General features: G+C 48.2%; 1 protein-coding gene across 5 annotated transcripts; it reads left to right on the top strand.

Moving 5' to 3' along the window:
• The first annotated feature begins 3,174 nt into the window (after positions 1-3,174).
• TMEM39B (transmembrane protein 39B) lies at positions 3,175-23,273 on the top strand. 5 transcript variants are annotated; one of them, XM_044237668.1, is made up of 9 exons: positions 3,175-3,286; positions 4,909-5,035; positions 5,775-5,994; positions 6,587-6,670; positions 6,988-7,142; positions 14,260-14,596; positions 15,526-15,713; positions 21,285-21,405; positions 22,815-23,273. In XM_044237668.1, the coding sequence occupies exons 1-9, from the start codon at positions 3,283-3,285 to the stop codon at positions 23,055-23,057; spliced, it is 1,479 nt and encodes a 492-aa protein (XP_044093603.1). In that variant the 5' UTR covers positions 3,175-3,282; the 3' UTR covers positions 23,058-23,273. The 5 variants fall into 5 exon arrangements, with proteins under 5 accessions (XP_044093603.1, XP_044093607.1, XP_044093605.1 ...); XM_044237670.1 differs by lacking the exons at positions 3,175-3,286; positions 4,909-5,035 and adding an exon at positions 6,379-6,423 and having other exon boundaries at positions 5,963-5,994; XM_044237669.1 differs by lacking the exons at positions 3,175-3,286; positions 4,909-5,035 and adding an exon at positions 6,379-6,461 and having other exon boundaries at positions 5,964-5,994.
• The last annotated feature ends 881 nt before the right edge of the window (positions 23,274-24,154 follow it).

The raw sequence follows: 24,154 nt of genomic DNA on the forward strand, positions 1-24,154 counted from the left end.
CTCCCGTCCCCTGCAAAAATAAGTAAATAAATATATTTTTTTTAGCTCCACAAAGGATTCAGGTATGGCTGGATCCAGGGTTTCAAATGATGCTATCAAGACAGTGTCTACTGATTTTTTACTTTTCTGTATTTCCTTCATAGTCTAAGTTCTACCTCTCTAAAAGGTGGCAACATAGCCACCACAAGCTCTTATATCTTGCTTGCTTAGCCATCCCAGAGAGGAGGAAATTATTTCCCAACTGTTCTAACAAAGGTCCTAGGATTGCATTGCATCTTATTTGGCCTGACTAGTGTCACTAAGCCCCCACCCCCAAAACCAGTCACTGCAGCCTGGAATGGCAGGGATGGAATGCTTTTATTCACCAGGCCAAGGTTACCTGCCCACATGGGAACTGCAGAGTAAGGCAGCTCCACCAGATCCCGTGGACTGAGAGCATGGGAGGGAGGGTAGTTCCCCAAGGGAAAATTGAAACATTCTAATCAGCAGGGAGAATGGATGTTGGGCAGACAAAATCAACCTGTTCAAGGTGGGCAGGAGCCCGTGTCTAGGGGTTACATGCACAGCAGTCCATCTGAGTGGTTTTACCCTCTTACACTGGGTCACTGGGTTGTATGAATGCCCTCAAATCAGTTACGCAAACATTTCCTGAGTATTTGCCCTGCACAAGGTCCAGCACCCTTCCACACAACAGACGGACAGCAAGCATGCCCCAGCGACCAGCCCCTGTAAGACAATTACCAGACCCGAGCTATTGCATTCAATTAATTGAATACTGATGTCTATTATGTGCCAAGCACTTCCCATAGGAGCGTAACAGGCCAACTCTTACTCCTCTTTCAGAAACCAGCTCTGACATCATCTCATGAAGCCTTCTCTGGACTACTTCCCCGGTCAGAGTTACTCACCTTCCGTCCACCTCCAGACTTGGTACATACTGCTGCTGTTACCATGCTGTGCCATAATTTATTGATTCTCCTCTGTCTCTCCCAGTGATGAGTTGCACCTCGGCATCTATATTCCCTGCTGTAATAACAGACGCTCAGCAATGTTTGCTGACCTGAGTTAAAATGAGTTCCCAGGAATGGCCCAGCTTTGTGCTTTTACGGATATTCCCAAAACCATTTAGTTTTCCTTCCCAATGACTTTCCTTTTAAGAGCCAGTTTGCCACTACCTGCACCACAGAACTAATTCTCGCTTGAAGGCCTATCATATGCTAGGTAGTGGTGGGCTCTGGCAATTCAGAAATTAACAAGATACATTTCAAATTCAGTACTCTGAGATCAGAATCCACTCCTGTCAGAATTTCTTTGGCCAGAAAAAGAAATCTCAGCCATGGTTTCTACACTTTGTGAGCTGGTCATTCTCCCTCTCTGGGCCTCTTTTCTCCCAGAAGGGAAGGCCTGACTTGGTGTAAAACCTGTAATTAACAGATGTACATGTGTTGAATTAAACTACACATTTCCATTTGCTTAGGCTACAAACCTTGGAGTAATACTCGGTCTTGTCTTTCTTCCACACACCTATCCAATCTGTCTACAAATCCTATTGCCTTTACCTTCAAATCCAGAATCCAACACATCTCCCTTGCTCAATCTGGTACAATCCATCAATATCTCTTGCTATGATCATGGCCATGTCCTCTGTCTGGTCTCCCTGCTTCCACCCTTGTGCCCCTACAGTCTATTCTTTTTTTTTTTTTTTTTAAAGATTTTATTTATTTATTTGACAGAGAGAAATCACAAGTAGATGGAGAGGCAGGCAGAGAAAGAGAGAGGGAAGCAGGCTCCCTGCTGAGCAGAGAGCCCGATGCGGGACTCGATCCCAGGACCCTGAGATCATGACCCGAGCGGAAGGCAGCGGCTTAACCCACTGAGCCACCCAGGTGCCCCCTACAGTCTATTCTTACCAGCAGCCAGAGTTAGTCTTTAAAAATGAAAGTTCAAACCCTCCAATAGTTCACCATCTCATTCAGGGTAAGGAGGAGCCCTATATGGTGCATCCCTTCTCATATCCCACTCTCATGTCTGCTCCAGCCAAGCTACACTGATCTTGCTGCTTCTTAAACAAACTGGCTGTGTTCATACCTGAAGGCCCTGCCACTGATTTTTTTCCCTCTGCCTGGAATATCCCTTTTCTCTGGATATCTGTATGACTGACTCATTTCCTTCAAGTGTTTGATCAAGTCACCTTGTCAGTGAAGCCTACTCTGACTGTCCTGTTTAAAATTGCAACTTCCCATCCCCCTTTCCTGTTTACCTCCACAACAATCATTTCTGTCTAACATAATACAGAATTTACTAATTTTATGTCCATCTCCTCCCACTTAACTGTCCAGCTCTGTGACTATCTATTAATTAATATCTACTCGTTCGTTCAATTAATTGAATACTGATGCCTATTATGTGCCAAGCACCGTGCTAAGCCAAGGAACTACCAGGTGACTGAGACAGTTTATAGGTCTTGTGAGGGAAGAAGTCCTAACAGCCGGTAGGAATAGCTTGTTTATTGAGTACTTCCTCTGTGTTGTGTCGGCCATGCATCCTATTAATAACGATGGCTAACATTTGTTAAAACAGACCCTGTTCTACATCCGTTATCTCATTCAACTCTCACCAGGACCTACAAGGTGACTATTAACGGCCTCAATGTAAAGACCAAGAAACAAGATTTCAAGGCTCAGAACAAGCAGAATCAGGATTCGCACTAAAGTGATGACAGGAGAAAGATTTAGAACTTAGGGTCAGCCAAACTAGGTAAAAGATTGGTTGGGGGGGGATCAAAGGAAAGAGGGAAAGAACTCCTACGTCTGGATTAGGGGGGACTAGAGAAAAGCAAAGCCGAAGACAAAGACGAAAGCCAGTTTGGGACCCGCTGAGTTTCAGGCGCCTGCGGGCCACTCCTGGACACAGTTCATCTTGGGCAGGAGCCCAGAGGCGGTTCCGGCCCCCTCCCTCGGGAGATGCTGGGAGAAGGCACGCACGAGAAGAGCAGGAGGTGACTTCCCTCCCTCTGGGGTCTCCAGCAGCAGCGGCAGGAAGGGCGTAGGGGACCGCGAGACAAAGAGCGCGCAGCCACCGACTTTGTCCGCGCGGCCCCTTTAAGAAGCGCGCCCCCAGCTTCCAGCCCGCCTTGTATGCAAATTTGGCGGCCTGGCGGGAGCGCGCGGCTGATACCCGGGGACTGGGCTGCGGCGGTTAGTCCTCTCCCGGCCGCCGTCGCCTCCGACATATTGCCCGCAGGAGCTGCGGCGGCGGAGCGGAGAGCGCCGGGGGGAGGAGATGGGTGAGCGGAGCGCCACCGGCTCAGCCGGGGAACGGGCGGGCGTGGGGGTCGGGATGGCCAAGATGCTGACTGCTCCCCCACGCGGACAGGATCCCGGCGAGGGAAGGGGGAGGGGATGCGGGGCACAGAGGGACCCCGCCCCCTCCTGTCGCTTTGCGGGGTGGGGCCTCACTTGTGGGGGCGGGGCATTGCCACTGGGGGCGGGACTTCTGAAATGGAGAGGGCCTTTGGGGGCTTGGGCTTTGGTGGGGAGCTGCTCACCTGGGCTAGAAGTGGGGACCGTGCTTAGCAATGGGCGGGGCCTTGATGCTAGGGCTGAGCTCCTGGACTGTTGGCGCTTGTGTGGGGACGAACTTTCTGGGCTGTAGGGTCTTCGCACTGGGGGCGATGGGGCTGGAAGGAGACCTTCCCAACCAAGGGAGCCCATTCTGGAGCGGGGCTTCTGGGCGGAGCGAGCTTTTATTGGCTTGTGGGCGGGTTTTCTGGGTTGACAACGGTGTGTAGGCGGAGCTTCTGGGCCCAGGGGCTTTATGTGGGTGTAGAGCTTTCAAAGAGAGGAGAGTAGGTGTGGGTAGAGCTTTTGGACTGAGGGTGCATGTGTGGGACGTTTAAACCAGGTATAATAGGGTATAATAGCATATGAACAGGGTTTCTGGGTTGGGGCTGGTCGGGTGCAGAGCTCCTGGGTAAGTACTTTCTGGAGACATTTGGGGAAAGCTGCTGAGCTGGGAAGCTAGGGCAAGGGTGTTGCGGTGAGGAGGTTTGAACAAGGCTGTGACTTTGATTAGGACTGGGGTGGTGCTTCGGAGCTTTGTGTAGGACCTTTGTGCAGGATGGTGCCTGGGAGCTTGAGCTAGACTTCTAAGCCTAGAGAACGTAGGTTTTGGGTCCACAACCACAGCATTCTCCCAGAGCCCACATCTTGACCCTATACTCAGCCTCTGGTCCTGACCTTGAGACACCTATTGAGCCGGATCTCGGACTCTGGAGGGAAGGGCTTCAAGGATGTCCAGAATCGTAAGCCTAGAGAGACACTTGTAGTATCTGAACGAAGCAGTGTATATTAAAGGTAAGAGCTTAAACCTCAGACCCCCAGACTACCTGTGACCCAGTGTAAACTCAGTTTCCTAATCTGTGGAAGACCTACTTTGCTGGGTTCATTTCACTCATCCACAAACACAGGGCACTGACTTTATGCTGGACACTATGGTGGAAAGAAGGGATACAACAGTAGAAAAGACAAGGGTAATGACCGCACTGACCTTCCATTCTAGTGAGAAAGACAGACAATCAATATGTTAACAAATGAATAAGATAAATTCCAAGAGTGAATTGTTGTGGGAAAAAAATAGAAATGTGAGTTACAGGGGCGAGTACGTTAAAAATGGCAGTCAGGTAAGGGCTTTGCGGATAGGACACAGCAGGTACAACAGAGAGCAACAAGTTTGGTTTGCGTAAGGAGAGAATGGTAGGAGATGGGTCTGAAGAGAGAGGCAGGGGCTGGGTCAGAGGTCTCTGTGGCTATGATAAAATGAGACATCTGGTAACTGGTAGCTAGTATTGCTATTATCCTTGATCTCTGCCATCTGGCTTGAGGATCTACCTTATGTTGAGTCCCACAGGAGGACGAAGAGGTCCCAACAGGACATCCTACTGTCGAAATCCTCTGTGTGAGCCAGGATCCTCAGGGGGCTCTGGTGGGGGCCATACTTCCAGCGCGTCAGTCACTAGTGTCCGTTCTCGCACCAGGTAAACCACCTCTATCTCTTTCCCCTCACTTTGGGCTCCCAGAGGCAGTACGAACAAAGCTCTCCTTCCCTGGGCTCGGGCTCTAGGATTTGATACCCAAGATGTCAGATGGGGGTTTAGTACAGTGAGCAGCAAAAAAAGACTCAGGGGGTGGTCACTTGGGCAGAGGCAGTGGGATATAGGGTAATAAGCCCAGAGGTCTGGATTCTAGTTACAATCCCGCTCCTGATATTCTGGTGACTTGAAAAAGTTGTTTCCCCTTTTTGCGCCTTATTTTCCTCCTCTGTCAAATGGATCTTTTTTTTTTTTTTTAAAGATTTTATTTATTTACTTATTTATTTGACAAAGAGAGACACAGGGAAAGAGATGGAACACAAGCAGGGGAATGGGAGAGGGAGAACCGGCTTCCCTCCAAGAAAGGAGCCCAATGTGGGGCTCAATCTCAGGACCCCGGTATCATGACCTGAGCCAAAGGCAGAAGCTCAACGACTGAGCCACCCAGGTGCCCCTGTCCAATGGATCTAATAATTCTTTCCTTCCTGGCGAATGTTGGAAAGCCCGAATAAGATTAGGGATAAGAAAAGGCTCTGTTGGCTCCACTGTCTGACGGGCAGGTTTAGGACTCCCTCGTTGCCATGAGCTGCTTTTCTGATCCAATCCCACCACCCTGTGTCCTGGAAGCCCTTCTTGGTGGGGTTCTCAGGTCAGCTGCTGATGTTTCTCCCATCCCACTTCGCAGGAGCAGTTCCGGCACGGGCCTCTCCAGCCCACCACTGGCCACCCAGACAGTTGTGCCCCTCCAGCACTGCAAGATCCCCGAGTTGCCAGTCCAGGCCAGCATTCTGTTTGAGTTGCAACTCTTCTTCTGCCAGCTCATAGCCCTCTTTGTCCACTATATCAACATCTACAAGACAGTGTGGTGGTATCCACCCTCCCACCCACCCTCCCACACCTCCCTGGTAGGTCCCAGCTAGGATCAGCCGTGTGTGTGTGTGTGTGTGTGTGTGTGTGTGTGTGTGTGAGACATTTGAGTGCAGTTTAACACGGCTTACCAAGCACGCTGTACACTTGGGTGTGGAGAGTGTAGAAGGATCAGGAAGCAAATGACTCCTGAACACTCACCCCTAATTGCTCAGTACCCTATTAGGCATTTGAAAGGTAGCAGAGATAACTCTGACAGATACTGCCTACAGAGTGCAAAATCTTAAGTCCTGTGGGGGAGAAGAGCCACAGGCATGAATTGAGTACTTCAGGAGTGAAAAGATCACCATGCCGAGAGGTGCAGGGACTGGGGCATGGGTGATCAGAGCAAGAGGGCTCACACACCACTCTCTTATCTCCAGGGACTGTCCCACTTCCCTTCTCTCGGTCCTGTTCTGCTCCTCTAGGTAATTTCCTGGCCTGACTCAGCCGGAGGCCTGTGAAGGTCAGAGAGTGGGGACAGTCCCTGTGGCAAGGACTGGGCAGGGGGAGGTGGGGATGAAAAAAGCCCGTATATGGGCAGGGGGCCCATGTGACCCCCGGCCTCTGCCCACCCCACCCCCCCGACAGAATTTCCACCTGATCGACTTCAACTTGCTGATGGTGACCACCATCGTTCTGGGCCGCCGCTTCATTGGGTCCATCGTGAAGGAGGTGATTGGGTCCCAGAGGCTGGCCGGGAACTTTGGGATTCCCCTTACCCCTGGGGGTACCAGGGAAACATATCAGGCCCTTCAAGCCAAAGGCAGTTCCTTGGGGCTCCCTTTGAACCCTGTGGAAGAGTATTACATCCCATCACTCTTGGAGTTTACGGGCCATCGAGGAAAAGTATTCACCCCGCCAGGTTCTGCCCAGCCTGCTGCCCCACATTTCCTTGGGGGTGGATCACAGGCCAGGCTGGGTGGGATGTGGGCCCAGCCCCGGTGGCCTCCGTCCAAGGCCCCATCCCGTCCTGTCTCGCCCCGACCCAGGCTTCTCAGAGGGGGAAGGTCTCCCTCTTTCGCTCCGTCCTGCTGTTCCTCACCCGCTTCACCGTTCTCACGGCAACAGGCTGGAGTCTGTGCCGCTCCCTCATCCACCTCTTCAGGACCTACTCCTTCCTGAACCTCCTGTTCCTCTGCTATCCGTGAGTACCCCTCACTTCACCCCCTCACTGCCTAGCACCCGGCTCCCGACCTCTGCCCTGAGTGTGGCTGGGTCAGCAGGCCCTCACACCTGGCCAACTCATGGCAAGGCAGCACTGCTGTGCTCTCACATTGTCCGACGGCATCCCCCTGAGAACGAGATGATTAGCTTTCTTTTGCAGGAGCAGAAACTGAGATAGCAGGCATCATGTACCCCAGGTGCCGCCAACAGGGAGGTCAGAATGGGACTCAGATCTGAGTGTATATGCCAAAGGAACGTTCCCGATGGGGATGCATGGGCTTTGTCTCCCTCTCCTTTCCTTTTCTCTCTCGTTCTTTCTCTTTATCCGTCTTTTTTTGTAGCTTGGTGTTTATGTAATCTCTCGGTCCCTCCCCCGCCCACCCCGGTCTGTGTGCATGCAAGCACCTGCATGTGTGCAGGTTTCTGCGTGGGTGTCTATGCATGAAACGTGTGTATGCGTGCGTGTGTGTATCTGCACATGCATGTGTGTATGTCAGTGTTTGTGTCAGTCTGCTCACTCCATCTCACCAGAGCCCACATTCTAGATGATGGGAAGATAGCATCTGGGAGGAGTCCAGAACAGCACCCTTCTGGCCTAGAACTGGGGAGAACTTTGGCAAGACATCCATTCTGGCTGTTCCTGGGACAGGCTCCTGGCTGCCTGGACATTTTACAGACGTTGCCCAACCCCGGGGCTTTCTGCTTCATGAGTTTCCTCAACCTGGGCCAGTTCTCTGTCCTGGAAAGCTTTAGAGCCAGATACTCAGTCTTCTCTACCCTGCATGACCAAAAGGGTGCTATCATGGGAGAAGCCCCATCACATTTGTTTCAGTTATAACTCGTGTTTAATTATAAGAGTGACACACCTGTCTTACAAACACGTTAAACTTTACAGTAGTTTTAATGTAGAAAATGAAAATCCTTTATAATATCAGTCCTCCAGAAAACCATTATTTGCAGCATATCCTCCCCAGTTTTTTCTATTCATGCATACACACTTATACTTTTTTTTAAACAAAAGAAGGGATTAATCTATGCATGATGCTGTATAATTTACTACATTTTTCGCATAATCTTATAACCTGGGTATTTTTCCACGGCAATACATAGGGGTCTCCCTCATTTTTTTAATGGCCTCATAGTATTCCATTATATAGGTTTCTCAGAGTTGTTGTGTTTGTCTTCCGTTGGTAGCCTTTTGAGGCGTTCCTAGCTTTTCCCTATTGGAGGCAACCAGTTTTTGAGTTGCCCCCATAATTCTAGTATCCTTGTACCTTTACTCCTTTTAAAAACGTAATTGATTTTATAGTTGGATAATAGGTTTACAGAGTTAAAATTCAAAATTATAAATATGTGTAAAATGTATACATTCGAAATGTGTAAATTACATGGAATGAAAAAGTCTCTCCTTGGCTCCTGACTGTTAGCTGTCCAGTTTCCCTTCCAAAAGGCAACTACCAATATTTCTGGTTTCTTGTATATCCTGGAAGTAAGTGTTGTTTTATGCATTACAAGCATATCATACACACTTCCATGCACACACTCATTGATTCCGCTCAATAACAGATGAAGGTTTACTTAGTTCACTCTTCCATCTGTACTATTCCCAATATTATATGACTGCTACTATTATTCTCCATTGATTATCTTTCCAATAATGTCAGTATGCCTTTACTTTTTATTTCCTCAACAGTAGTAACTTAATCCCTTTTACGTAGATGGTAATATTAGGAATTCTACCCATCCACTTTTCCTCCTTTTCTCTTCCTCCTCTCACTTCCTGGCAGCTATACTCTATATTATTAAGCTTGACATTCACATTCTCCTATATAACCATATTTGAGTCTTCCATTCTTTGTCTAAGGTTAATTCTAAAAACCAAGAAGCAGTAAGTAGTCTTAATGTTGTTATGATTATGAAAATACCAATCACTTCAGGACCAAGTAGTGTGCATAGATGATACTCCTTCCCTATAGTTACTGAGTTACAATCTTGGGCCTCTTAAAAAAAGGAAGTTCCATGTCAAGGTCAAATGGTTTCTCTTTTCTTACATTCCATCAATTGCTTAAAATCATGTCACATTTTTAGTTTGCTTCGTATTTAGATTGTAACTTTCTTATACAGCCTTTTTTTTTTCTTAGAGTTCTAATTGCCTTTCTTTTTTCTTGTTGACAAAAGAATGATGGGCCTTCAACATATCCTCAAGTTTATCCAGCCTCTCAGTCATGCTTCCTGTTGCCTGGAGTCCATTTTTCCCCCTAAAGACATCCCTCCTGGAGCCCTCCATCCTCCTGCTCCAGTCTGGAGTGGTTCTTTAGGCCTGATGTACAGCTCTCAGCCTGGGACTTCCCTTCGCTGCCTTCCTGGGTTGGATCCACTGTTTCCTGGATCCCATGTCTTCCTCTTTCTTGGTTTTCTCCCTTATTTTGCTGGAGTGCATTATCAGGTAATTTCCTTAACAATGGGATTGTGGGAGGTATAAACATTCTGAGGCCTTGCATGTCTAAAAATGTCTTTTATTCTGCCCTCATACTTGATTGGTGGTTCAGCTAAATGTAGATTTCTGAGTTCAAATTCATATTCTCTCAGAAGTTTTAAAAAGATATTACTCCATTGTCTCTAGCATCCTGTGTTTCTAATGAGAAGTCTCTGCCAGTTTGATTCCAGGTACTCTGTAGATGACTTGTTTTTTTCTTTTCTGAAAACTTTTAGAGATTCCCCTGTTTATCTTTTGATTATTGAGATATCACAAGGAGGTGTCTGGTGTGGGACTTCATTCATCGTATCAGTACTCTAGGACTCTTTTAACCTGAAGATTTCAGGAAAATGTTCTATTATTTCTTCGATAATATCTTCCTTTCTGTTTTTTTCTGTTCTCTATGGAACTTCTGCTCATCAGGTGGTAGAATTCATAGATTGATCATCTGTTTCTCTTATATTTTCTCATATTTTTCATCTCTCTCCCTTTCTCCCTCCCCATCCCCCCACCTTTCTCTATGTCTCTGTCTCTGTCTCTCTATCTCCCAGCTCTGTCTTTTTCTGCTCACTCTTTTTACTTTGCCTCTAGGGAGATTTCCTTAACTTTATCTTCCAGCTTTTTTATTGAGTTTTTCAGCAATCATATTTTTCATCTCTAAGGCCTCTTATTTTCTGATTGTTCTTTTCTCATAGCATTCTTTTCTTGTTTTAAAAATCTCTTCTGTTCCCTCAATTTTGTATTTCCCCTGGGTTCAGTTTTTTGTTTCATGCTGCTGGTTTTCCAAGCATAGTTCGTTTCTTTAGTTATCTCTTTATTTTTATTTATTTTTTTTTTTTAAAGATTTTATTTATTTAGTTGAGAGAGAGAGAGACAGTGAGAGAGAGCACTAGCGAGGAGAAGGTCAGAGAGCGAAGCAGACTCCCCATGGAGCTGGGAGCCCGATGCGGGACTCGATCCCGGGACTCCAGGATCACGCCCTGAGCCGAAGGCAGTCGTCCAACCAACTGAGCCACCCAGGCGTCCCTCTTTAGTTATCTCTTTACGTTGACCAGTGAAAGACTGAGTAGTTGGAGTACACTTCCTCTCCCTCCGCCAGGAATTCTAAGTACATGATCAGGACACACGGACTGGCAGACTTTCTTTAGGATGAGGGAGTGCCATGCTGGTTGTCAGGTTGTGGGGCCCCATAGGCCAGAAGCCAGAGTGAGGGGGTTACTCTAGGGTGCCCCCATTAAAGACCACAGTTCTCCCTAGACAGCTTATTCAATTTTTCAATGTCAGAATCCTTCACGGTAGGTTGTATGAGGTAAGAGAATAAAGGGACTGGCTTTTACAAATAAATACACATCTTTGTTTAATCCACTTTGTTCAGTCCTGCAGCTTGCTTCTACCCTTTACCAACTGTGCCTACATCAAGTCATTCTCTTGGGTCACTGGGCAGATAAGTTCCTACCCCCAGTGCAGCCCTCTTATAATATGTACTAGACCTACACTGTCTAGTTAAGTAGCTTCCAGCCACCTGTTACTGAACATTTGAAAGAGGCTAATTTAAATTGAAGTGTGTTGTAAGTGTGAAATAAACATCAGATTCTGAAGATTTAGTACAAAAAAAGAAAGTAGAGGCGCCTGGGCAGCTCTGTGGGTTAAACATCTGGCTCTTGGCTTTGGCGTAGGTCATGATCTCAGGGTCATGAGCCCTGATTGAGCCCTGCATGGGGATCCACACTCAGCGTGGAGTCCGTTTTGAGATTCTCTGCCTTTCCCTCTGCTCCTCCCCCTACTTGCACATACTCCCATGCACACTCATTCTTTCTTTCTCTCTCTCTCCAAAATAAATAAATAAAATCTTCCCCCCCCCCCAAAAAAAAAGTAATCTTACTTGGAAGTAATGATTATATGTCAAAATGATTTGCATATATTGGGTTAAATAAACTAGAGTATTAAAATTAACTTCCTTTTTTTTTTTTTTCAATGTGGCTACCAGAAAATTTCAGAGTACATATGTGATTCTCATTGTAGTTCTCTTGGACAGCACTGCTGTAAATGATGGCTTCCTTCCTCATCTGTCAACATGTTTCCATCTGCTTTCTAAATTTGTCAGAATCACTTATGAACTGATAACCCCACTCCCATTCTTTTGGCTGATAATAATTTATTTTTTACTTTTATACTGTCACATCTTGAGTGAAGAAGATGAGAGGGAATCTGCCATCTTGCGTGTGAAGTTGCCTCTAACTTGTGACCTGCAAAGCAGTCACTTGCTGTTACCAAATAATTTAATTATATCTGCAGTCCTTAGAGGCAAAACCAGGGAGATTCTTAATTACTTGGACTTAAGTTTGGGTCTGAATCCCTTGTATGTTTCTGTAGGTGCCCCAGCCCTTCATTCCCACAACGTGTCCTGAAGAGTGTTTTGGGAATCCCATTTCAGTCTTCTTTTCTGTCCCACAGAATCACTGGTCTCTCTTTTCTAAACGAAATTTTAAGGATCTTCTACTTTGGATCAAGCACCATGCTTGAGTTTGTTGCAAGGTTTAAAGACAGTATTTATGAAGTATTTATGAAAATAGTACATGTAATGCCTGAGTGTAGAGAATCCATACGAGCTATGTAACTTAGGGCAAATTAAGGGAACTGAGGCTCATAGCGGTTAAATAACTTGCCCTAAATCACTGTGCTAGTAAGTACCAGAGCTGGAATTTTAATCCTGGCCTATTTGACCAAAGGTTCTGCTTCAGACCACAGTTCTCTAGTTATCTTACTAAACCTTACCCTAGGGAGAATGATAGTAGCTTCCCCATTTTATAGACCAGAAAGCAAAACCCCAAAAAGACCACCTGTTTGCCCAAGGCCACTCATGTATCCCTTCTTGGAATATCAGAAAAAAAGGAAGAAAAAAATTACTACTGATAAGAAAATGTAGTGTTCTCACTGGTCCTGACTCCTGGGGACAGCCCAGGGACCCTTCTGGGGCTGTGTCTGAGGACCTGGGAAAATGAATAAGCTAAAGAAGCTAAAAGAAGGAACATCTATAAATAGCACCTACTGCAATGTTCCAGGGACTGTGCTAGGCGCTTAGCTGCTTTTTCGCCCCTTATTTATTTATTTGTTTGTTTTTATTTAAAGTAATCTCTCTGCCCAATGCGGGGCTCAAACTCACAACCCCCAGGTGGAGAGTCACATGATCCAAACAACTGAGCCAGCCAGGTGCCCTGGCTCTTAACTACTTTTTATTTATTTATTTATTTTAAAAGATTTTATTTATTTATTTGACAGAGAGAGACACAGCAAGAGAGAGAACACAAGCAGCAGGAGTGGGAGAGGGAGAAGCAAGCTTCCTGCTGAGCAGGGAACCCGACATGGGGCTCGATCCCAGCACCCTGGGATCTTGACCTGAGCTGAAAGCAGGCACTTAATGACTGAGTCACCCAGGTGCCCCTTAACTACTTTTTATAATTATCTTCCTTTTTTTTTTTTTTTTAATTTTATTTATTTTATTTGACAGAGAGAGAGATCGATCACAAGTAGGCAGAGAGGCAGGCAGAGACAGAGGGAGAAGCAGGCTCCCGGCTGAGCAGAGGGCCCGATGTGGGGCTCGATCCCAGGACACTGAGATCATGACCTGAGCCGAAGGCAGCAGCTTAATCCACTGAGCCACCCAGGCGCCCCTATAATTATCTTCTTTCCTGGGCTTTGAGTACATCTAGTTTTCTCCTCAAAAGATACCAACCATGCAGTCAAAATACCCCTTGACTAGTGAGCTCCAGCCCTAAGGGTACCACGCAGGGAAAGGGATTTCTGTTGTTCAAGGGCCCATTTCAGTGCCTGGCACATAATAGACACACTGTAGATGCTGTTCCCGAGCTGCCTTCCTCCGTAAGCCGAAGAGCTGCCTGTTGAGGACGCAGCTGTCATAACTGGGACCTCTCTTGTGGTACTGCGGACAATTTTTTTTTTTTTTTTAATGTAAGCTTTGTGTTCAGTGTGGGCCTTAAATTCATGACTCCCAAGATCAAGAGCCACATCCTTTTCCGACTGAGCCAGCCAGGTACCCTTGTACATTTTTAACTGATTAACCACTCATAGTATTTGTTGAGTATGTGTTTTGGTCTTTGGTGCCAGACAGTTCCGGGTTTGAATCCCAGCCCTATTGCTTCCCTACTGGTTGGGTAACCTTGGAGAATCTACCTCACCTGTCCAAGCCACAGCTCCTACAAAGTAGTACAAGATAGTAGTACTGAATGCCTAGTGTTCTTAGGAGAAGCAAAAGCAGAGAACACGTGTAAAGTGCTTAGTACAGTGTCTAGAGCACAGAGTGTGGCCAAGTGAATGTGGGCTGTTGGGATCAGTTAGGATCACTGTTAGTCAGCAACAGACCACGAGGCAGGGCCTCATCTCCTGCTTCCTGCTTTGTTCCCGATGCTCGGCCTGCACTCCCTGCTGATACCTAGGTTGATCTTCTGATCAGAGTCTGGCCGGATAGAAGGATGGGTGCATTCTCCTCTCTGAGCAGCCGGGAGAGCTTAAGCCCAGAGAAGAAAGAAGATCCCTTCCCTGGGTTCGGGTTGGGATTGTGGTCTGTGGGCAGGCCTCCCCTCACCACGGTCTCCCCCAGCAGGTTTGGGATGTACATTCCGTTCCTGCAGCTGAACTGTGACCTCCGCAAGACGAATCTCTTCAGCCACATGGCCTCCGTGGGTCCCCGGGAGGCGGTGAGTGGCCTGGCGCGGAGCCGGGACTACCTGCTGACACTGCGGGAGACGTGGAAGCAGCACACACGACAGTTGTATGGGCCGGACGCTATGCCCACCCACGCCTGCTGCCTGTCCCCCAGTCTCATCCGCAGCGAGGTGGAGTTCCTCAAGATGGACTTCAACTGGCGCATGAAGGAAGTGCTGGTCAGCTCCATGCTGAGCGCCTATTATGTGGCCTTTGTGCCTGTCTGGTTCGTGAAGGTGCGTAGCCCAACCCAGGGAGGGAAGGGGCCTGCCTGGGGCCTTACCCTGCTGCCTGCCCCCCAGGAGCTTTCTTGCTTGCGTGAATAACTGGACCGCTTTTGATAAGATTCCCGTCTGTTCTCTTGAGGGCTAGAGTAAGGACTGCCTCGATTTTAGAGTGGAGAGAACAAGGCTCACTGAGGGAGCGGCCTACACAAGGTCACCCAGCCAATGAGGGGACAGGACATGGTTGTTCGTAATACTGGATAACAGAAAGCAGTGATGTATTTCATTAGGGTCGTTTGGGCCCAGGCATGTCACAATGGCTAGCTCTCTCATCAAGTAGGAAAGCCAGGAGTCTTCCAGACCCGAGTGACTTGAAAAGCCTATGCTTTCTCTCTAGCTTTGGCCTTCTGGGACGCTACCTCCCCAGCAGAGAGTAGAATTGAAACATTTCTCCCAGGCTGGACTGCACTGAGTGATGTGAAGCTGAGACAATTCGATGTTTCTTGAGCACCTACAATGTGCTAGAGCTTTCATGAGTGTGATAATCCTCCTGACACCTCTCAGAGAGGCATGGTAGCTGTTCCTATCATGTGGTGGAAGAGAAAGAGCACAGAGAAGTACAATGACTTGCCCAGCATCGCGTAGTTAATAATCAACAGAGCCACAGTTTGAATTCAAGTCTGTTCGACCCCAGTTCCTGTACTGGCTCCGAGTCGTAGGCGGTGGGAGCAGTTTTTCTAAAAAGAGGAGCTTGTAGGGAACAAAGCAGTGGGCACAGGGTCCAAGCCCATGGTTAAGCCCTCTGTGTTAGGAGTTTGATCCTTGGTCTCAGGCCCCCTGGAAGGCTGCCCAGGTTTCTGAGGCAGATTGAATCAGGGGAGGGGGAGGGAGTGAGGCAACTGGGGACACCCCAGGCCTTACCGATCTCCCACTGCCCCCAGAACACGCATTACTATGACAAGCGCTGGTCCTGTGAGCTCTTCCTGCTGGTGTCCATCAGCACCTCGGTGATCCTCATGCAGCACCTGCTGCCCGCCAGCTACTGCGACCTCCTGCACAAGGCCGCTGCCCACCTGGGCTGCTGGCAGAAGGTGGACCCAGCACTGTGCTCCAATGTGCTGCAGCACCCGTGAGTCGCCCTCCCTTACCCTGCCCTGTCCAACCCCAGCCCTCGGGGTCCATGTCTGTGGAGCCGCCAGGCTCCTCCCTCCCCAGCTCGCGCATTCAATCGGCAGATGGGCATTGAGCACATCTTGTAAGTCAGACCTTGCAGCCAGAGTGGGGTATGGCTAGGCCCAAGGCAGACGTGTCCCCTGTGCTTAGGTAACTTGCAGCGTGCTGGACACAGGAGGAGACCAAGCAGTAAATTCACAGACTTGGTGACTTTCTCATTCACTGACTGGTCCTTAGGCAGCTCATTGACCGATCTTCTCTAGCCTTCATTCATTGCTTCTCTCCTTCTGTTCCCTGCTCTCTCATCCATTCCGTTGTTAGGTCACCTCCTTTCGGGCAGACATTTACTTCCTCCGAAGCCATACTGGGCCTGGTGCTATGTATTGGACAGAGGAGCTTGGACTTTGACCTACAGGCAGAGGGGGCTATGGAGGCTGTTGCACAGTGGAGGAACCCATTCCAAGGGGCCTTAGAAACATCAGTCTGGGCAGAGGATAGGGTGCTGTGTTAGTCAACGGTGCACCCTGACCAGGGAAGCAGAGCCACAGAAAGGGAATGACCGAGATGAGGTCCTTGAGGAGGTCGGTCAGCTGGGGGTGACAGCCGCATTCACAGATGATGGGAAGAAGGAAACCCAGCTGCAGGACAGCACTGCAGAGACAGAAGCACCCACTTGGGAGCCCAGCCTCCTCTCAGCCGGGTTCACCCTTCATGGGGCCATCCTCACAGTATTTCTCACCCAGGTTACCCTCGTTTTCTTGCCTGTATCCCCCCATTAAACTGGAAGCTCCTCCATCCTGGGCCCTTCTGAATCACATCTGAGCCTCGGGCCCAACACAGGTGTAGCAGAGAAGAGGTCCCTAGGACAGGTTTGTAGAGGTAGGTCCCCCAAGAAGCAGAGATGCAAAGGGAGGCTGCAGAGACGCCTGGCTCGCTCAGTCCATAGAGCCCGTGACTCGATCTAGGGTTGTGAGTTCGAGCCCCACATTGGGCAAAGAGATCACTTTAGATAGATGGATGGATAGATGGATGGAAAGTAGCTAAGTGCCTAGCATGGTCCATGGAACATTATAGTAGGTGCTATTTACAGACATTCCTTCTTTTAGCTTGGGGCTTATTCATTTCCCCAGGTCCTCAGACACAGCCCCAGAAGGGTCCCTGGGCTGCCGCCGAGAGTCAGGGCCAGTAAGAACGCTACATTTTCTTATCAGTAGTAATTTTTTCTTCCTTTTTTCTGGTGTTCCAGGAAGTGATACATGGGTGTCAGGCAAACAGGTGGCCTTTTGGGGGTTTTGCTTTCTGGTCTATAAAACGGGGAAGCTATTACCATTCTTCCTAGGGTAAGGTTAAGTAAGATAACTTAGAGAATGATCTCCCTGATATGAGGAAGTGGTGATGCAACATGGGGGCTTAAGTGGGTAGGAGAAGAATCCATGAAACAAGATGGGATAGGGAGGGAGACAAACCATAAGTGACTCTTAATCTCACGAAACAAACTGTGGGTTGCTGGGGGGAGGGGGGTTGGGAGAAGGGGGGTAGGGTTATGGACATTGGGGAGGGTATGTGCTTTTGGGTAAATTGGAAGGGGAGATGAACCATGAGAGACTATGGACTCTGAAAAACAATCTGAGGGGTTTGAAGTGGCGGGGGGGTGGGAGGTTGGGGTACCAGGTGGTGGGTATTATAAAGGGCACAGCTTGCATGGAGCACTGGGTGTGGTGAAAAAATAATGAATACTGTTTTTCTGAAAATAAATAAATTGGAAAAAAAAATTGCAAAAAAAAAAAAAAAAGATAGAGAACTGTGGTCAGGAGCATAAACTTTGGGGTCAAACAGCCCTCCATGCTAGTCAGGGTCCCTCCCAGTCTCGGTCCAAATGGTCAAAGAAAGAGGATAGACATTGTCAAATGGGCCTAAAGGGGACTCGGCTTAGCTTTGGCCTCTGAGGAGAGGCAGGAGCAGAGAGGTAGAATATCGGTGAACATTGGGGCCCCTGGGTGGCTCAGTGGGTTAAGCCGCTGCCTTCGGCTCAGGTCATGATCTCAGGGTCCTGGGATCGAGTTCCGCATCAGGCTCTCTGCTCGGCAGGGAGCCTGTTTCCTCCCCTCTCTCTCTGCCTGCCTCTCTGCCTACTTGTGATCTCTCTCTGTCAAATAAATAAATAAAATCTTTAAAAAAAAAAAGAATATCGGTGAACATAAGGAGAAACCTGTCCACAGCTCACCATGGTTCGCAGAGAAGACCCAGGCTCCTTCGCATGGCTTCCCAGCTGCTGAAGTGGGTTGTGCCAGCCTTTTCTGCCTCCTCTCTTCCCATCCTTCCCCACTTACACTCTACTCTAGCCAGACCAGGCCACTTTGGGTCCTCAAATTCTGTATGTGTGTTTGTATCCAGGCTTTGGCACATGATGCTTCTTTTGCCTGGAACATGTTTTCCACCTTTCTTCTTCTGATTAATTGTTATGCCTCCTTTAGCAGTTCGCTTCTTCCAGGAACACTTTCCTCACCAGCCAGAATGGGTTCCGTGCCCACTGCCCCATGCTCCCCAGGATCATCACATATCATAATCATTGCACCTAACACTTTCCGCTCTGTTTGCTTAGTTACTTGCTTGTTATTCCAGGACTAAACCTCCTGGAGGTCAGGGTCCTTGGCTGTCAAGCACTCCCCATTTCATTCCTGGCAGAGTGCCTGGCTTATCATAGGTTTGTGGTAAATTTTTGTGGTTTGTGTCTAGTCTTTTTTTAAGATAAAATTTATGTATGGTGAAATGCACAAGTCTTTTTTTTTTATTTAATTTAAATTCAGTTTAACTACAAACAGTGTATCATTAGTTCCAGAGGTAGAGTTTAGTGATTCATCAGTAGTGTCTAACACCCAGTCCCCTCCTTAACGCCCATCACCCAGTTATCCCATACCCCCACCCGCCTCCCCTCCAGCAACCCTGTTTGTTTCCTAGAGTTAAGAGTCTGAAATGCACAAATATTTTTTTTTTTAAAGATTTTTATTTATTTGACAGACAGAGATCACAAGTAGGCAGAGAGGCAGGCAGAGAGAGAGGAGGAAGCAGGCTCCCTGCTGAGCAAAGAGCCCGATGTGGGGCTCGATCCCAGAACCCTGGGATCATGACCGGAGCCAAAGGCAGAGGCATCAACCCACCAAGCCACCCAGGTGCCCCTGAAATGCACAAATCTTAAAGTGTACAATTCTTTGCGTTTTGACAGTCCTGTACCCCCATGTGTAGGCAGACCTGTACCCCCACATAAAGATAGAACAAGATGTAGAATATTTACAGTCTCTCAGAAAATTTCCTCTTGACTCTTCCCAATGACCACCCCCCACTTACCACCACCACCCAGACAAATTTTTCTACTTTTCTTTCTTTTCTTTCAAATTTTTCTACTTTTCTACTTTTCTTTCAAAACTAACCTATTCTACAACCTCACATAAATGGAATCTTGGGTTCAGTTTCTTTCTCATTCAGCATATTCCCTGTGAGGGTCATCCATGTTGTTAGGTATAACAGGATAATTGGTTTTTTATTTTTTGTTTTTTTAAAGAATTTATTTATTTGACAGAGATCACAAGTAGGCAGAGAAGCAGGCAGAGATAGAGAGAGGAGGAAGCAGGCTTCCTGTCGAGCAGGGAGCCCGAGGCGGAACTTGACCCCAACACCCTGAGATCATGACCTGAGCCGAAGGCAGAAGCTTAACCCGCTGAGCCACCCAGGCGCCCAGGATAACTAGTTTTTTATTTAAAAAAAAAAAAAAAAGATGTATGTATTTGAGAGAGAGAGGGAGAGAGCATGTCCGTGAGCAAGGGAGGAAAAAGGTGGGGAGGATATCTAAGCAGACTCCCACTGAGTCCAGAGACTGACATTTCTCTCATGAGTCATGAGATCAGAACCTGAGCCGAAACTAAGAGTCATGTGCTTAACTGACTGAGCCACCCAGGTACCCCAATAACTGTTTTTTGTTGTTGTTGTTGTTGTTGTTTTAAAGATTTTATTTACTTATTTGACAGGCAGAGATCACAAGTAGGCTGAGAGGCAGGCAGAGAGAAAGGAGGAAGCAGGCTCCCTGCTGAGCAGAGAGCCCGATGCAGGGCTCGATCCCAGGACCCTGGGATCCTGACCTGAGCCGAAGGCAGAGGCTTTAACCCACTGAGCCACCCAGGCGCCCCCAATAACTGGTTTTTAAATGAATCAACAAGATAGAAACATGAGTTAGAGTTTTTTGTAGACAGTGATTCTCTGTCCTCTGGCCCAGGATGGGAGAACCTGAGAGATGTGGCAGATATAGAAGATCCCACGATCCCATTCATGTGCCCACTGAGGCCCCTTCTGTGCCAGGCCTCTGCCATGCTCTGAGGACAGAGAGATGAAATGGACACCGTCCCTTCCCTCAAAGGCTCCCAGATGAGTGAGGGATACAGGGAAATAAGTAACAAAACACTGGGGAGAGTGGACCAGTAGCAGGAGATTCAGGGAGCTGTTGAAGGATGCTGAACTCTGTGGGGAATGTGAGAAAGGCTTTCTGGAGGATCCTGACTTTGGAAAGAGCTTGCCGGAAGGATACGGCATCAGGAAGGGCACTCCAGTTGGAGGGAGTGACTTACGTGGAGACATAAAACGGTAGGCCGTATGGGAGGGACTAGAAACCAGCGGGAATGGCTTGAGCCCAATCTGTGCAGCGGGAGTCATGGAAGACTACGCAGGGCTTCAGAGGCCAGAGAGAGTCCTTGGGGACTTGATTCCAAGGGCACTGAAAACACTTTGGAGGGTTTTGAGTAGAAAATAGGCTCAGCTTGGTGTTTTACGAAGACCAGTCATGGGGCGCCTGGGGGGCTTAGATGGTTAAGCATCTGTCTTTGGCCCAGGTCATGATCCCAGGGTCCTGGGATTGAGTTCCATGTCAGGCTCTATGCTCAGTGGGAGTCTGCTTCTCCTTCTCCTTCGGCCCCTTTGCCCATTCCTGCGTGCTCTCTCTCTAATAAATAAATAAATAATCTTTTAAAAAAGAAAAGGAAGGGTGCCTGGGTGGCTCAGTCAGTTAAGCAATTGACTCTTGCTATTAGCTCAGGTCACAATCTCAGGGTTGTGACATCAAGCCACACGTCAGGCTCTGTTCTGGTCATGGAGCCTGGTTAAGATTCTCTCTCTCTCTCTCTCCCTCTGCTGTCCACCTCACTCTCTCTCTCTCTTTCTTGCTAAAAAAAAAAAAAAAAAAAAAGAAAGAAAGAAAGGAAAGAAAATAAAGAAAATGCACCCAAAGAGGGAAAAGGGATTTCTTTATAGTCCCGCAGACATGAATCTCAACCCTAGAACTTCTGACTCCCATGAATTTCTCATGATTTTTACCTCATTTTTACAGAGGAGGCACCTGAGACCTAGAAAAGGAAAGTCACTGTGTCTAAATGATAGAAATGGGAGTAGGGCCCTGGTGGTAACACCAGACCCAGTCTTCTGGTACCCCCTTTTTGTGGGTGAGCTGGGTGTAAGGGGCACTATTGTTGGGCTGTGCCTCCAGGTGGACGGAAGAATGCATGTGGCCCCAGGGTGTGCTGGTGAAGCACAGCAAGAACGTCTACAAAGCTGTGGGCCACTACAACGTGGCCATTCCCTCCGACGTCTCCCACTTCCGCTTTCACGTGAGTCTCTCCCCTGGGAAGGAGGGGCGGGGCCTGATCTCTAACGGGGAGGATCCTGGGGCAGGAGAATGATGTCCTAGCAACAAAAAGCTATTTTCAGTATTTCTCAGATCCAAAGGAAACCCCACATGTGCAGCACAGGACAGCCATACAGATGGTGACTTCATAACCACAACTCACTTGCTGGCAATTCTTTGAAAACGGGCGGAGGTGGGAAAGATGATACCAAAAAAGGAGGGTTTCTTAGGGGTAAAAAACTAACTGTCCTCATTCCATATGGTGTGACGGGTGCAGTGGTAAGCACCTGCCAGGCACCCTCCGTTCAGCCTTTGCCTGCCTGTGAGAAAAGTGCCAGGGCATTTTCCGAGACTGAAATTGACTTAGGGTCTGACTTGTTCAAGGGTGCCTTGCTGGGAACCTTGGGGTCTGATGGTAAGGACTCATGGACTCAGCATTACGAAAGAGCTGCTCAGAATCATTGAGGCTAGTTGTCTCTGTTTTATTTATTTATCTTGCTACCAAAATCCTTTTTTCCAGCACAATCATAGACTAAAGTCAGGTATATAGGACCTGATGGCCCCGCTCTGTTTGAGTGGGTTGGGACTCCCTTCACTTCCCACTCATCACTGCCATAGGTCCCTAAAAGGCCTCCTCAGATCCTGGGGTTCCAAGGAACACAGTTTGAGAAGTCATTGATCTGGGGTGCTCTCCTCACAGTAGAGAAACCTGAGGCCAAGATGGGAAAGGGACTTGCCTTGGGTCCTCCAGGCTGTCAGGTGCAGAGCTGAGCCTGGCATGCTGGTTTCTTGGACTCCCCATTTCCTGCCTCATCTGTTCCCACCCTGTAAGCAGTTCTTGACATTTGGGTACCTTGGCCCCTGAAGAATTGAGATTCTCTAGATGTCAATCACTCTTTGGAGCTGGTCAAAACATTCTTCTGGAGTCCCAGCACTCTACTTTGCTTTGTAAATACCAGGTCAGAGTGAATTGTCACCACATGCTCTGGAAGCTTCGGGCCTAGGTCGGGATGCTACCCATGAAGAAGTGGGTGACTCAGACCGTAGAGTCTCTAATAACTTTCCATACCTATGTCGTAAGATTCTGATTTGTTCAGACCTGACTGTACCCAGGAGGATCACATATAAAAAGGTGTCGATTGTAGACCAGAAGAAGTGTGAGTGAGCAAGCAAGATCTCTCCAGAAAAGCTTGCTGGAGGAGGGTCTTAACTTCTGTGGGAAGCAGTAGTCTTGACAGAAGAAAGAAGCAAAAGCAGAGAGGGTGTCAGAGTCCCCACCCACATCTGCATGGGGCCCCAAGAGCCTTTCCCCTTCACCGCCCCCCAGCCCACACCCAGGAGGCAGGTTTCTGGAACATTCTTTCTAATCCCTGCCTACCCTTTCCTGGGCAGTTCTTTTTCAGCAAACCCCTGCGGATCCTCAACATCCTTCTGCTGCTAGAGGGTGCTGTCATTGTCTACCAGCTGTACTCCTTAATGTCTTCTGAAAAGTGGCACCAGACGATCTCCCTGGCACTCATCCTCTTCAGCAACTACTATGCCTTCTTCAAGCTGCTGCGGGACCGCTTGGTACTGGGCAAGGCCTACTCCTACTCGGCCAGCCCCCAGAGGGACCTGGACCACCGGTTCTCCTAAGCCCCAGGGTGATCCCAGGGACAGCATCCAGGCTTCAGCCTGGGGCTCTCTGGGAAGGGGCTGTTGGGGAGGGTTGGGTGAGGGGCAAAAAAAAACCCCACAAAAACAGACAAAAAAAATTCACCAGAGCTTTGTATTTTTGTTACATACTGTTTGTTTCTTTGATAATTGATGTGATTATGAGGGGAAAAAAAAAGTCCTATTTTTATACTCCCATTAAGCCTGTGTGTCCTTTGTTTCTTTCCCTTCCTCTTGCCTATCAGGCAGAGAGCAGAGGTTAGAGGTTAGGATTCTGGACCAGGAAGCCCCATGTGTGACTTCTGATGCCCCTGTGGGTCCTACCTTCTCCAGTAGAGAAGAGAGGAGGCACCAGAGGTCATGGTAACAGTGGTAGCTACTGATGGCTGAATGCTGTGTACCAGACATTAATCTTATGTGTATTATAGGCCTGGTCTCAGTCCAACTTTTATGACAACCCTAGTGGATAGAAGCTGTCATTCCAATTCTGTAGATGAAGAATGAGCTCAGAGAACTATAGTGACTTGCCAAAGACAACACAGCAGTCAAAAAACCCTCCCAAAGGACACCACCACTATCCTAGCAGAATGTGATGTCCTGATGCTCTCAGCACGCGGTCACTGAGACCCTGCTGTCTGACAGGTGCTGAGTGTGCTATAGGATGCCCAGAGACAGAAACAGAGACAGAGGATCCTACTACACTGGGATGAGTATAGCCATTACGATATACAGAGTAACACAGGAGAGAATGTTTAATGCTTTCTGGACTTCTTGGAGGAGGGGATAGTCTGAGTAGTCAGCCACTTCCTAGATGGACAAAATGGGGGAAAGGCACTTCAAGTGGAGGAAAGGACACATGGAAGAGCACAGAGATTTGGAACATCCTGGTGTACTTGGGGAGGGTAAGCAGAATAGTTCCTAGAGAGAGAAGGATAAGGAACATGGGGTGGGGATGGGGTGGGCCTGCAGGGAGATGATGGATCAGGGAGGACCAGTGGCTCTAGGCAAGGGAGGGAGGTGTGTCAGTGAGGCCAAGTGCTAGAGTGAGCCAAGTGCTTGGAGAGAGCCCTGGTTCCTAC

The sequence above is a fragment of the Neovison vison genome, chromosome 2 (assembly GCF_020171115.1).
Source record: "Neovison vison isolate M4711 chromosome 2, ASM_NN_V1, whole genome shotgun sequence".
Lineage (NCBI taxonomy): Eukaryota > Metazoa > Chordata > Mammalia > Carnivora > Mustelidae > Neogale > Neogale vison.